This window comes from Chiloscyllium plagiosum, unplaced genomic scaffold, assembly GCF_037043375.1.
Source record: "Chiloscyllium plagiosum isolate Xiang-an unplaced genomic scaffold, Cpla_swu_hap1 HiC_scaffold_20, whole genome shotgun sequence".
NCBI classification, from domain to species: Eukaryota; Metazoa; Chordata; class Chondrichthyes; order Orectolobiformes; family Hemiscylliidae; genus Chiloscyllium; species Chiloscyllium plagiosum.
Genome location: NW_028270158.1, coordinates 5074155 through 5087266, shown reverse-complemented (window position 1 = coordinate 5087266; position 13112 = coordinate 5074155). Strand labels below are relative to the sequence as shown.

Genomic DNA, 13112 nt, shown 5'->3' with positions numbered 1-13112 from the left:
GAAGAAAGGGTTACAGATTAAAGAAATGCAAGTCCTGTTTTTCAGGCATCTTGTTATTTATTCAGGGAGTGAAGGCTTCCTCGACTGAGTATTTGTCACCCAACTGCCCCTTGAGAAGGTGTGGGTGAGCTGTCTTCTTAAGTCACTGCAGGAGGTAGACCCACGATGCCCGTAGGGAGGGAATTCCAGGATTGTGACCCAGCGACACCAAAAGAACGGCGATATACTTCCAAGTCAGGATGGTGAGTGGATAGATTGAAGAAGGAATAAAAACAGAAGTTGCTGGAAAAGCTCAGCAGGTCCGACAGCATTTGTGAAGAAGGGTAGAGAAGGAGGCTAAGAGGAGATATGATCGAGGTTTTCAAAATCATGAGTGGGTCTGGATAGAGTAGGCCGGGAGAAGCTGTTCCTGAATATAAAATCATAGAGTCATAGAATCCCTACAGTGTGGAAACAGGCCCTTCGGCCCAACAAGTCCACACTGACCCTTTGAAGAGTAACCCACCCAGACCCATCCCCCAAACTATTATCTTATATTTACCCCTGACTAATGTACCTAACCTACACTTCCCTAGACACTATTTCCCATGGTCAATCCACTGAACCTGTACATCGTTGGATTGTGGGAGGAAACTGGAGCACCCAGAGGAAACCCACACAGACATAGGGAGAACGTGCAAACTCCATACAGACAGTGGCTTGAGGCTGGAATCAAACATCGGTCCCCGGTGCTGTGAGGCAGCAGGGCTAACCACTGAGGAAAAGGAACATGAGGGGCCTGGATTTAGAATGATCTACAAAAAAGGTAAGGTGCGAACACACTTTGATACCCAGTGAGTGGTTAGGGTCTGGAATGTGATGGAGGCAGGTTTAGTTCAGGCATTCCACAGCGACATTGGATAGACTTTGGATAGAAATAGTGTGCAGGGATATAGTGTGCAAGGCAGGAGGTTGGCACAAGGCAATAGAACAGGACAAGATAATACAGGGTGAGCAGGCCTGAGGGGCTGAATGGCCCAGTTCTACACCATAATAATTCTGTGATTCTGTGAGTGGCCTGGAGTGGTTTCAAAAACAGATGTGTCCTTAGGAAACTGTGCAGGAATTGGGGAAAATCCACTAAATGGATGAAAAAACCTGTCTAAAAAAGAAAATTACCATCCTGAAAATACCCAACTTAATTTAAAAGAGGTTCAATTTACATGAGCGCCAATACTTTGCAATGAACACCTTACTTTCATGCACTGCCCAGTAGTGGCTGCGCATATATTCTGTCGATATTGCGGTCCAAGGATCAGTCTACTTCATCAGAAAGTAAAATGAAAAGTCAGGATGAAATCAGCAGGTTAGACAACATGACTGCCAAGAAACAGAGTCAAGATTTCAGGTCAGTAACTTCTCAACAAAAACGAATCAGTTCCAGTCAGACATCAGATGGCCAATGACACCTGACCCAATTGGATCAGTCGCCATCAATAAATTTGTTTTTAAGGTGCACTGATTTAGCATTTTCCTTCCTGTAAAGTCACCGTGCCCCCTCCCCACTCGAGTAAACTTTCTGTGGTTTAAAAATTCCTTTGGCAAATTGCTATTCAAATGAATGGCATCCAAAGATAAGAGTTAGCTAATCACATCATTCCCTCTATAACTCACAGAAATGACTGCAGTTTTCATTTAACATTCAAAAAATGTTCTCCTTCTCCAAAACCCCACATAGTTTCACATTCCCTTCTCTAAAACCCCATGTAGTTTCAGATTCCCTTCCCTAAAACCCCACGTAGTTTCACATTCCCTTCCCTAAAACCCCATGTAGTTTCACACTCCCTTTCCTAAATCCCCACGTAGTTTCAGATTCCCTTCCCTAAAATCTCATGTAGTTTCACATTCCCTTCCCTAAATCCCCAGGTGGTTTCAGATTCCCTTCCCTAAAACCCCATGTAGTTTCACATTCCCTTCTCTGAAACCCCATGTAGTTTCAGATTCCCTTCCCTAAAATCTAATGTAGTTTCACATTCCCTTCCCTAAATCCCCATGTAGTTTCACATTTCCTTCCCTAAATCCCCATGTGGTTTCAGATTCCCTTACCTAAATCCCCATTTAGTTTCACATTCCCTTCCCTAAAACCCCGTGTAGTTTCACATTCCTTTCCTTAAAACCCCATGTAGTTTCAAAATCCCTTCCCTAAATCCCCATGTAGTTTCACAATCCCTTCCCTAAATCCCCATGTAGTTTCAGATTCCCTTCCCTAAAATGTAGTTTCACGTGCCCTTGCTGGTTAATGGTGATCTCACTAAGACCATTCACATGAAACCTCCCACACAGATTGTTACTCCTGTTTGTAAATTCTGGACTGATTATTAATGATGGGTCTTGGGATAAGGATTGGAGGTCATCAATGGAGGGGCCCAGAGACCCCTCAGTTTCCACAGAAGGTTCCGGAGTGTCCGTAAAGTAATGCAGGTGGGATGCATTGCTGCCTTTGGCTATCCCTTTCCTGGTTAAAGAGAAAGTGAGGACTGCAGATGCTGGCGATCAGAGTCAAAAAATGTGATGCTGGAAAAGAATCTGAGACTCACGGCCTGTGAGGAGCAGGAGAATCGACATTTTGAGCATAAGCCACTTATCAGGAATGTGATGAAGAGCTCATTCTGGAAACATTGACTCTTCTGCTCCTCAGATGCTGACTGACCGGCTGTACTTTTCCACACCAAACTTTTTTCAGCCTTCCTGGTTAAGTTGACTCCCGTCACGTGTGGCTGACATCACGCTGCGTCCACTGGGAGATCTTCACGAGAGAGTTTCAACATTTAAACCAATAGGTTGATTCAAGTGTTTGCACCAATGGCACACAGTGGGCAGTGTGCCAACAGTGCCCCTTTGTACACAGATCAGTAAACAAGACAGGGTGAAGAAACCCAGACACACTCAGCACTGGGCAGTGAGTCAACTGGCCATGGAGGGTTCCATCGAAATGTTGCCAATTTTCCCCAGTAAGAACCAGAGAGCCTAATCCCACTCCAGGAAGAGCAGGGACATATACCAGGGAGTGAAGTACTTACAGTTGCTGAGAGTACAGCCTTACCTTGAATAGAAATAAAAAAGAAGTGTTTTCATATCATTCATCATATACTGCTCACCATTGGCACAATCGCGTGGAAGTTTGTTTTAACAGGACATTGATGAACTTTCTAGGCTGGAGAGTTTCGGTGATAAAGAAAGATTGAACAGACTGGGATTATTTTCCTTCGTGCTGAGGAGACTGTGCAAAATTACGAGGAGCATAGACAGGGAGACAGGAGGAAACCTCTCCTCCCGATGACCAAGCCCAAGGGCATTGATTCAAAGTGAGAGGCAGGAGGTTTCGAGGAGTGTGAGGAAAATCTTTTTCACCCGGAGGGTGGTGGGAATCTGAGACTCATGGCCTGTGAGGGTGGCAGAGGCATAACCCCTCCTCACATTGACGAAGGATTTAGATGTGCACTTGCAGTGCCCAGGCTGTGGGTCAAATCTGGGAAATGGGATTGAGTAATGAGCTGCTTGCTTTTGACTGGTGCAGGCTCGATGGGCTGAAGGGCCTTTTTCTGTGCTGTAGCCCTTCATGTCTCTGAATTTATGGAATTATAATTTAGTTGGTTTTTGGGAGAGGAGGGAGTAAATCCATGATTATTAATTTATTTTAAATAAAGAGTCCTGGACCCAGACCCTGTTTGTGAACCAGCGAGTGGGCAGTTCACCTGTTACAACAACAAACCTGACTGATGAACCAGCAGTCACACCCCTCCCAGACTAGGAGCTGTATCCTGGCCTGATGAGGCATTTTCTAACCAACCTACATCAGAGATGTTATTACACATCTCTGGAACAGGTAGGACTTGAATCGAGATCTCCTGACTCAGGGGTCGGGACACTACCACCGTGCTACGAGAGCCTTTCCTGGCCTGTGTGATCCTGTCAGCCTGTCGGGTTGGTGCAGAGGGATGGGTTTCAGGAAGGTGGGAGGGGAGGTGGTGAGGGAGGAGGTAGGTGGGGAGGTTGGCTGGGAGGTTGTTGGGTAGTGGAGGGGGCGTCCTGATGCTCCCAACCTTCCTCAAAGCTGGTTTGAAATAGATTTCCATCGAAGGGACACTCTGACATCAGAGTGACATCATCTGACATCAGAGCCCCTTCCTGCTCAATGTCTCCAAAAGCTCCCTCCTGAGGCTGAAAATGGGAATGACAGGCAGAGCTAGACGTGGCCATTCTGGGTCAAACCCCTGCACCCCCCTCCCAAACCGAGGGAATGAGATTACCCCCCCCACCATCATCCTCTCCCCTCGCCCCTCCCTCCCGCACCTCTGAGGGGAAAAGGGGACTTAATCACTCACCACCTCCCAATGGATCCCAAATCCAATCTCAACTTGGCAGGATCCTGGGCAGGAATGGACCAGTTTCATTGCTCAGCTCCCTAAACATAAACACTGGGCCTTTTTTTAAATCAAAATTTACAAACAAACAATATTGTAAGAGAATCACAGAGGTTTTACAAGATAAAGGGAAAGTCTCCATAGCCCTACCAGACCTTTGGTCTGCTCTGTTGTTAGAGAGAGAGAGGGAGAGAGAGAAAGCGATGACTCGTGCTTGTTTAACCCGACGGTCCATAAGACCCTAAGACATAGGAGCAGAAATTAGGCCATTCAGCCCATCAACTCTGCTCTGCCATCTAATCATGGCTGATAGGTTTCTTCACCCCATTCTCCTGCTTTCTCCCCATCACCCTTGGCTCCCTTGATACTCAAGAGCCTATCTATCTCAGTCTTAAATATACTCAATGACCTGGCCCCAACAGTCTTCTGTGGCAATGAATTCCATAAATTCCCCACTTTCTGGCTGACGAAGTTTCTCCTTATCTCCGTTATAAAAGGCCTTCCCTTTCCTCTAAGGCTGTGCCCTCGGAAACATCTTCGCAACATCCACTCTGTCCATTCAGTATTCCATAAGTTTCATTTAGATCCCTCCAATCCTTCGAAAATCCATCGAGTATATAAAGGAGAGTCCCTCATGGTAATCTCAGCCAGTGTGTTACAGCACAAAAGGAGTCCATTCAGCCCATCGTGCCTGTCCCACCTCTTCAAACAATGATCATTACCTCCTGTGACTGTGCCACTGATGCTGGATATCCAAGTTTGTGTGGTGTGGCCGGGTTCCTTTTGCTTTTACGGTAATGTTGCTGCTCTGACTGAGCCTTTCATTTCATACGATGTGGAGGTGCAGTGTTGGACTGGGGTGGACAAAGTTAAAACTCACCCAACACCAGATTATAGTCCAACAGGTTTATTTGGAAGCACTAGCTATCAGAGTTAGTGCTTCCAAAAGCTAATGCTTCAAATAAACCTGTTGGACTATGACCTGGTGCTGGGTGATTTAATAAGAGGTGACCATTGGAATTGTGACAGAGTTTTAGAGTCTTCACTGCTGGGGCGGAAACTGCTGCCAATTGAACCAGTGTCACACCTCAACAGACAGGTTCCTGGAGCTTTGTTCAGACTGAGGCAATCTGCAGTAACGTAAGGCGCATTGTCAGTTACTGCTGTAAAAGGCCCCATTACAACCTCATTGAGATTTCTGAAGGCAAGAGCCAGTTGATAAATTGAGTAATCAAATGTTTGCACCTCTTCCTCAGCTGAACTTGTGGCCTAATCTTGCAGGAAGGGAGCTCAATGCTGGTCGTGTTTGGTTTTATGGACAGCGCAGTGGGTTATTTATAGTTAAAGTCACCGAATCTCATTGGCAATGCTGTCTTTCTAAAACAAAAACACGAGTCATGCTGGATTCACAATGGTCCGAATTTGACAGGAGTATTTTTATGTCCAATATGGTTTGTTGAGGGTGTGAATTCTTCTGAGGATGTAAAATGGCAGAAGTACTTTGCAGGTCATGGAGGGAGTGGCCCAGAGCTGGGTCAGGACTGACTGGAGGGAGATTAGGTGGCGGTGCATGGCTGCGAGTGGAACGGAGCATCTGGAAGGAGAAACGTTTCTGAAGGTTTCAGATTTGTTGTAGGTAGTGGTTATCCTGTTCAGATCCAAATTGTGCTGGTCTGACTGTTGTCTGGAGTTCATGCGGGATCAGTCGGTTCCATAGGCAGGCGCTGAAGAAGGAGATGTGGATGTGGTAGTGAGTCTGCTTCAGGACATGGTTGAAGAGCTTCAGGGCAGAGGAGATGACCTGGGGGGGGGGGGGGGGGGGGGGGGGGTGCAGTGACAGCGACACTCACTGAGATCCTTGTAGAGGGAGGAGGAGAACTTCTTCACGATGGGCATCCTTGGAAGAGGCTTCACAGTGAGGTTATAATCATTAAGATTAAATTAGATTACTTACAGTGTGGAAACAGGCCCTTCGGCCCAACAAGTCCACACCAACCCTCCAAAGAGCAACCCACCCAGACCCATTACCCTACATTTACCCCTTCACCTAACACTATGGGCAATTTAGCATGGCCAATTCACCTAATCTGCACATTTTTGGACAGTGGAAGAAACCCACGCAGACACAGAGAGAGTGTGCAAACTCCACACAGACAGTTGCCTGAGGGGGGAATTGAACCCGGGTCTCTGGTGTTGTGCCGAAGCAGTGCTAACCACTGTGCCACTATGCTGCCCATTGTGGAGAAAGTGAGAACTGCAGGTGCTGGAGATCAGCGGCAAGAGTGTGGTGCTGGAAAAGCACAGCAGGTCAGATAGTATCCGAGGAGCAGGAGAGTCGACATTTCAGGCATAAACCCGTCATCAGGATTCCTACTTATGCCTGAAACATCGATTCTCCTGCTCCTCGGATGCTGCCTGACCATCTGTGCTTTTCCAGCACCACACTCTAGACTCTGATCTCCAGCACCTGCAGTCCTCACTGTCTCCTAGGGGTATATTTACTCTCATTATCACTTGAACAGCGCCCACTCTCCAAAGAAAATTTAAAGAAAATTCTACATGAATTTGCAAATGCTATTTGGACTGGTTCCTACTTCATGTCAGAAACTGATTTAGAGAGAATGAAGAATTCTTTTGCATTAAATACTCACAAACTCTCTAACCATGGCCACTGCTGACATCAGGACTCTGAGCTTGTTTTAAAACTTGGCACATGCCTTTTTATGGACTTCATTAAGTGCTCAAAGATTTGGACAAGGTCCTTGCGAAGTTAAGAGAATGCATATATGCTCCATAATCGAGGAGCTGTCCTCCTCAAAGACGGGCCTGGAACTCAACTTTGACCAAGCTCCCGAGAACAAAATGAAATTACTAGCGGAAGTTGTGAGCTCAGGTTGAAGATGCTCCCCACGATTACTTCACAATGAAAGGATGTGTAGACAGTCCCCCCTGGTGCCTCCCATTGGGTTTACGTTCACATTTCTGTTCCCTTTTCAGACACATTGGAAAGTGAAAGGCTCTTCATTAGACATTGCTGATTCGACACAGCCACCCCAGCACCACCCTCCTCCCCCTACAAAATGTATAGAGCAGGCAGATAAAAATATTGCATTCCGGTTGGATTAACGATTGAAACGGGCCAATTTTCCCCCAACAACAGCATACTGGTTATCTGCATTCTATAGTTGGTAACCACAAATATTCAAAAAATGAAAAACAACATGATTATTTTTAACCCCTCCTGCTGCTTTTGAAGGGTGATGAGCAGCATTAGACCAGAAATTAACGTTCTGTTTCTGGAGACTCTTAGGTAAAAACAATGACTGCAGATGCTGGAAAGCAGATTCTGGATTAGAGTGGTGCTGGAAAAGCACAGCACTTCAGGCAGCATCCAAGGAGCAGGAAAATCGACGTTTCGGGCAAAAGCCCTCCATTAGGAATACAGGCTCTCCATCCTTCAGGCTCTCTGCCTCTATTCCTGATTGAAGGGCTTTTGCCTGAAACGTCGCTTTCCCTGATCCTTGGATGCTGCCTGATCTGCTACGCATCTGGAGACTTTTATTCAATCCCAGAGGGATTAACCCTGCTTTACCAAGCGTTCTCTTCTATCATGTAGCTTGCTGCTGCACAGTGAGCTGGGGTTTAAGGACAGAATGATCGAGGCGAAAACAAAGTCAACAACAAACTTTGGGTTTCGACTTCAAAGTAACGCTATTTGTTATACACTAAGTACTGAGATATGTGGCAATCATGGATATACAAACTTTGATGACAGTCACATGAGGTAAAGACTCATTGATGTCTTTCATCTCATCATGTCCATGTGCTCTCAGATTTCTCTACTGCGATTTGTTCTAATTCCAGCCTTACAGTTCCATGACATTACCGCAAGGTTGCTCCAGGGTCCAGAAGCTCTTATACAACAGTTTCTATGTCAGAGTCTTTCCATTTGTTCCCCTTTCTCTCTTTCTTGCCTCTAGGTTTCTATTTTCTCATTTCTTGCTGCCCTTTTTGCTTCAATTTGTTCATCCAGGTTTATGATGTCACAACAGACACGGGGTTAGGCTGTCTAGGACTGAGATGAGGAGAAATGTCTTCACCAAAGAATGGGGAACCTGTTGAATTCTCTGCCACTGAAAACAGTTGAGACCAAAACATCAAATATTTTGAAGAAAGAATTAAATGTATTTCTTAGGACCAAAGGGATCAAAGAGTGCGGGGAGAAGGTGGGAGCATGAGAGACTCAGTTGGATGATTAGCCATAATCTTATTGAATGGTGGGGCAGGCTCGAAGGGCCGAATGGCCTACTCCTGCTCCTATTTTTCTGTGTTTCTATGTTTCACATCATGTAGCGCTCAACTGTTAAGATGATCTCCTTCTGATTTATAGAGCTTTGTCTGAGCGGAGCCCAGACCCCATCAGTTTTTAAGCAATGGGGAGAGATCCCAACCTCGACATTCTGAGTCGAAGCTGAGATTGAGGAGTCCCTGTGTGAAGAGTTACAACCTGTCACACTGTGGTCAGGCAGTGACAGCACCCAATGACGCAGGAAGATGATGTTATCTGTTGCTGCATTACCACTTGGATAGCTTGGATTAGAACTCAGTTAGGTTGCAATCTGACTTCTCATACTTACCCGATGAGGAGAGCAGTGAAATCTTTTTCCAAATGTCTGGATTTGAGCTCAGGTTTCAGTGTGAAAGAGAATATCTGACAATCATACCACTTCATGTTACCCTTTCCCAAAATATCAGGAGTACTAAATTAAGTATGTCATACCTGACTAATTAATATCACTTTGGCTGCATCAATGATGTGAATGGTTTTAGACAAGCTACATTAACTATCATTTTAATGTGACAAATCACATACGTCTCAGAGATAATTGCAATATCCACTTAAGATGCTGTCTCCTTGAACAAGTGATTGCTGATTTAGTACAGAAAGACTCTATTTATTAACATTCCAAAGACAATGGACATAAAGTAACTTGTAGAATATTCTGAACATAATGACATGATGCTGCTTAACTGAAACCTTAGAATTTAGAAAATATTATTTACAATGCCTGTTTAAAATTGTATAGAGTTTTTAGATTAGATTACCTACAGTGTGGAAACAGGCCCTTTGACCAGTCCACACCGACCCTCTGAAGAGTAACCCACTCAGACCCATTTCCTCCTGGCAATTTTAGCCCGGCCAGTTCACCTGACCTGCATATCTTTATGATTGTGGGAAGAAACTGGAGCAAACCCACGCAGACTCGGGGAGAATGTGCAAACACTACACAGACAGTCAACCGAGGCTGGAATCGAACCTGGGACCCTGGTGCTGTGAGGCAGCAGTGCTAACCACTGAGCCACCATAGAGATGTACAGTACAGAAACAGTCCAACTCCTCCATGCCGACCAGATATCCCAACCCAATCTCGTCCTACATGCCAGCACTTGGCCCATATCCCTCTAAACCCTTTCAATTCATAAACCCATCCAGATGCCTTTTAAATGTTGCAATTGTACCAGCTTCCTCTGGCAGCTCATTCCACTGGTCTCTGGTCTCCAGTTTGGATTTCACCTTTCTCTGTTGTTTTTGTTGGTGAAGTCTTCACCCTAGTTGAGCTCTAACCAACGGAATTCTTTCCTTATGTTTCCTGTATCACCATCTCCTTTCTCAAAGCTCACTTCTCTGAAGAGGGTTTTGATGATCACCCTTAACCCTCCCACTGGTTGATTCTATTCCTCCCTTAAGCAGTTTGGAATTTTTTGTTTCATCTTAATAGTATCAAGTGCACATGAATTGCTTAGGTTATATAAACGGTAATAGATTCTGGAGAGAGATTTAAAAGCTGTAACCCAAGAGTTAAGGTGGTGGATGACATCTTTTGTGTAGGTTGTAATCTGTAATCACTCCAGATTGTCTGTTATTTTCCATTCATTTCAAATACAACAAACAAATAAGAGTAATGTCTATCAGACAAACACATTCTACAGTTTTGTCCCTTTAGTACTGTCGGAAACATTTCACCAACAATTGTACTTTATGGCTGCTAACAGAAAAAGTCAAAACAAGTAAAAAATGAATTTACCAATGTTTATAAGACAAACAAATGTCTTTGCTTTTTTTAAAATGGTTTCCTGTTTTGGAGTTGATTAGTACAATTCCAAGAACCAGTAACTCTAATTCTGCTGTAATTATAGCTTCTTTCCTTTGTATGAATTTTTGTGGAAAGATTAGTGAGCGCACTTTAATTAATCAATAGCATTCTTTTCACAGTGGACACAAGAACACTCTGGAAATAGGCTTTAACCAGGTTCAGCGGTAAAAAAAACAAACAGTAGGTGGGTACTGTGTGTTTACCTTGCAGCATGCTCCTGTATGCGGTGTCGGCAATAGCATAGATATGGGGTGGCATCTCATGTCGTTTCTTCCCCTTGTACATTTCGACAATCTTCTCAGAGTAGATGGGCAACATTTTGTATGGGTTCACAACAACACAGAAAAGGCCTGAGTACGTCTGAAAGAGGAGTAACAACATCCATTTGTACTGTCACTCAGTTTCATAAATCAGCTCATTAACGGTCAGTAAAATACACTCAATAAAACAGAGTTTCGTGTTTCTGAAAGGTACTCCCAGTGGTCTGATAAAAGTTATGACCGTATAAGCTCCAAGTTCACTTAATTTGCATTAAATTTCAAATTTATTTTCATCTAAGCTTAGATTCAAAGGTGTGGCAACTGTTGATGGTCTAGAGAATAAGAACAAAACTAAAAGTTAATTTGGAATTGCAAATATTCTTGAAAAGCAAGTGCCTGGATGGTCTTTCAAATATTCAATTTGAAAATCACTAGATGCCTCAACACACAGCTAATCACCTATTATTCTCTTTATAATTCTTCTGAAACTAGGAATATGTATTTCAATGTAGGAGCAAATTACTGCAGATGCTAGAATCTGTACTGCAAACAAAAAATGCTGGAGCTCACAGTGGATAGTTCTAGATTTGAAACATTAGCTTGCTCTCTCTCCTTGGATGATGTCTGACCCACTGTGATCTCCAGCATTTTTTTGTTTTCAGTGTGTATTTCAAGTTGAAGAAGTTGTGACTTCTTGTTTTAGTGTAAATCTTTTTACTTTCTCATGTTTCAAAAAGATTCTGAAATGAAGTGGAAAGTTTACAACAAACGAATACAGAAATATGCTGGAGAAACTCAGTAGGTCTGGCAGCGTCTGTGAAGACAGAAAACTGAGTTTATATTTCAAGACTGGAATGACATTTCTTTAGAACTGGATGTGAAACATTAACTCAGTTTTCTGTCTTCACAGACGCTGCCAGACCTACTGAGTTTCTCCAGCAATTTTTGCTTGTGTCATATCTCCAGCATCTTTGTTTTCTTTTGGAATATTTATAAATCTTAAAAAAATGCACTTATGCACGTAAGTTCATACACATACTGACCAAGAAAGTTGCTTATCTGACACTTGACATCATTTCTGTCACTAGACCTGGTCATTCTTAAAGAGTGAGCTGTGTTGTAATAAACCTTTTAAACAGGGAAAGAACTAAGATTTACTCAGATATTCTCTGTCTATCTTTACTTCTGTTTCTCATTTGAGTGAATATGATAAAATCCAGTTGACAGAATGCAGACTATGAGAAGTCATCAACATCAATTTTCATTCTCCCAACCTCTCACCATTTTCCTTCTGTGGGAAAATGTCCCAGGCATGAAGAGGTTATTTACTGCCTCATTCCTGTCTGTTTCTGAGTCACCACCAGTTTGTTTGGTGAAACCAGGGCCCCAAACTAAACAGGACAGATCCTCACCAACACCCACAAATGAGAATCTGATGAGATGGATGGGTCCACAGTCTAACTTTGAAATATTTATGGACAGGCCATGAGCTGGCTTTGTAGTGCTCAATTGAACTTTGTTAAGACAAGCCCTAATGAGTGTTTTTTTTAAAGGCACCATGACAGACAGAGAGAAAGAAATGAATAACTAAGACATCTCAAATGATTTGGTTCATCCAACAGGAGCATCGTTATCACCTGGTGTGACAAAACGCGGGTATTACCAAAACAGGGGTATGCCATCAAAACTTTCCACCTTTCACTCATCAGGATAGATGCAAGAATGCCAAAGTTTAACAGGAACAACATTGAGAAACGAGTGCTGATTGGTTGACAGGTTGATTCTTACAGAGTTTGTGAGAAGATTTGTAGCTCGGGTGCTCGTTGTTGTGGTTCTGTTCGCCGAGCTGGGAATTTGTGTTGCAGACGTTTCGTCCCCTGTCTAGGTGACATCCTCAGTGCTTGGGAGCCTCCTGTGAAGCGCTTCTGTGATGTTTCCTCCAGCATTTATAGTGGTTTGTCTCTTCCGTTTCCGGTTGTCAGTTCCAGCTGTCCGTTGCAGTGGTCGGTATATTGGATCCAGATCGATGTGCTTATTGATTGAATCTGTGGATGAGTGCCGTGCCTCTAGGAATTCCCTGGCTGTTCTCTGTTTGGCTTGTCCTATAATAGTAGAGTTGTCCCAGTCGAATTCATGTTGCTTGTCATCTGCGTGTGTGGCTACTAAGGATAGCTGGTCGTGTCGTTTCGTGGCTAGTTGGTGTTCGTGGATGCGGATCGTTAGCTGTCGTCCTGTTTGTCCTATATAGTGTTTTGTGCAGTCCTTGCATGGGATTTTGTACACTACATTGGTTT

General features: G+C 43.9%; 1 protein-coding gene across 5 annotated transcripts in view; it reads right to left on the bottom strand.

The window, feature by feature from the left end:
* LOC122560464 (myosin-11-like) overlaps positions 1 to 13112 on the bottom strand; it is a 185884-nt gene that overhangs the window by 143419 nt on the left and 29353 nt on the right. For all 5 annotated transcript variants that reach the window (XM_087997598.1, XM_087997601.1, XM_087997602.1 and 2 more), the window contains exon 3: positions 10762 to 10918. In XM_087997598.1, coding sequence (XP_087853724.1) covers positions 10762 to 10918 — 157 coding nt within the window. The remainder of the gene's footprint in view (positions 1 to 10761; positions 10919 to 13112) is intronic.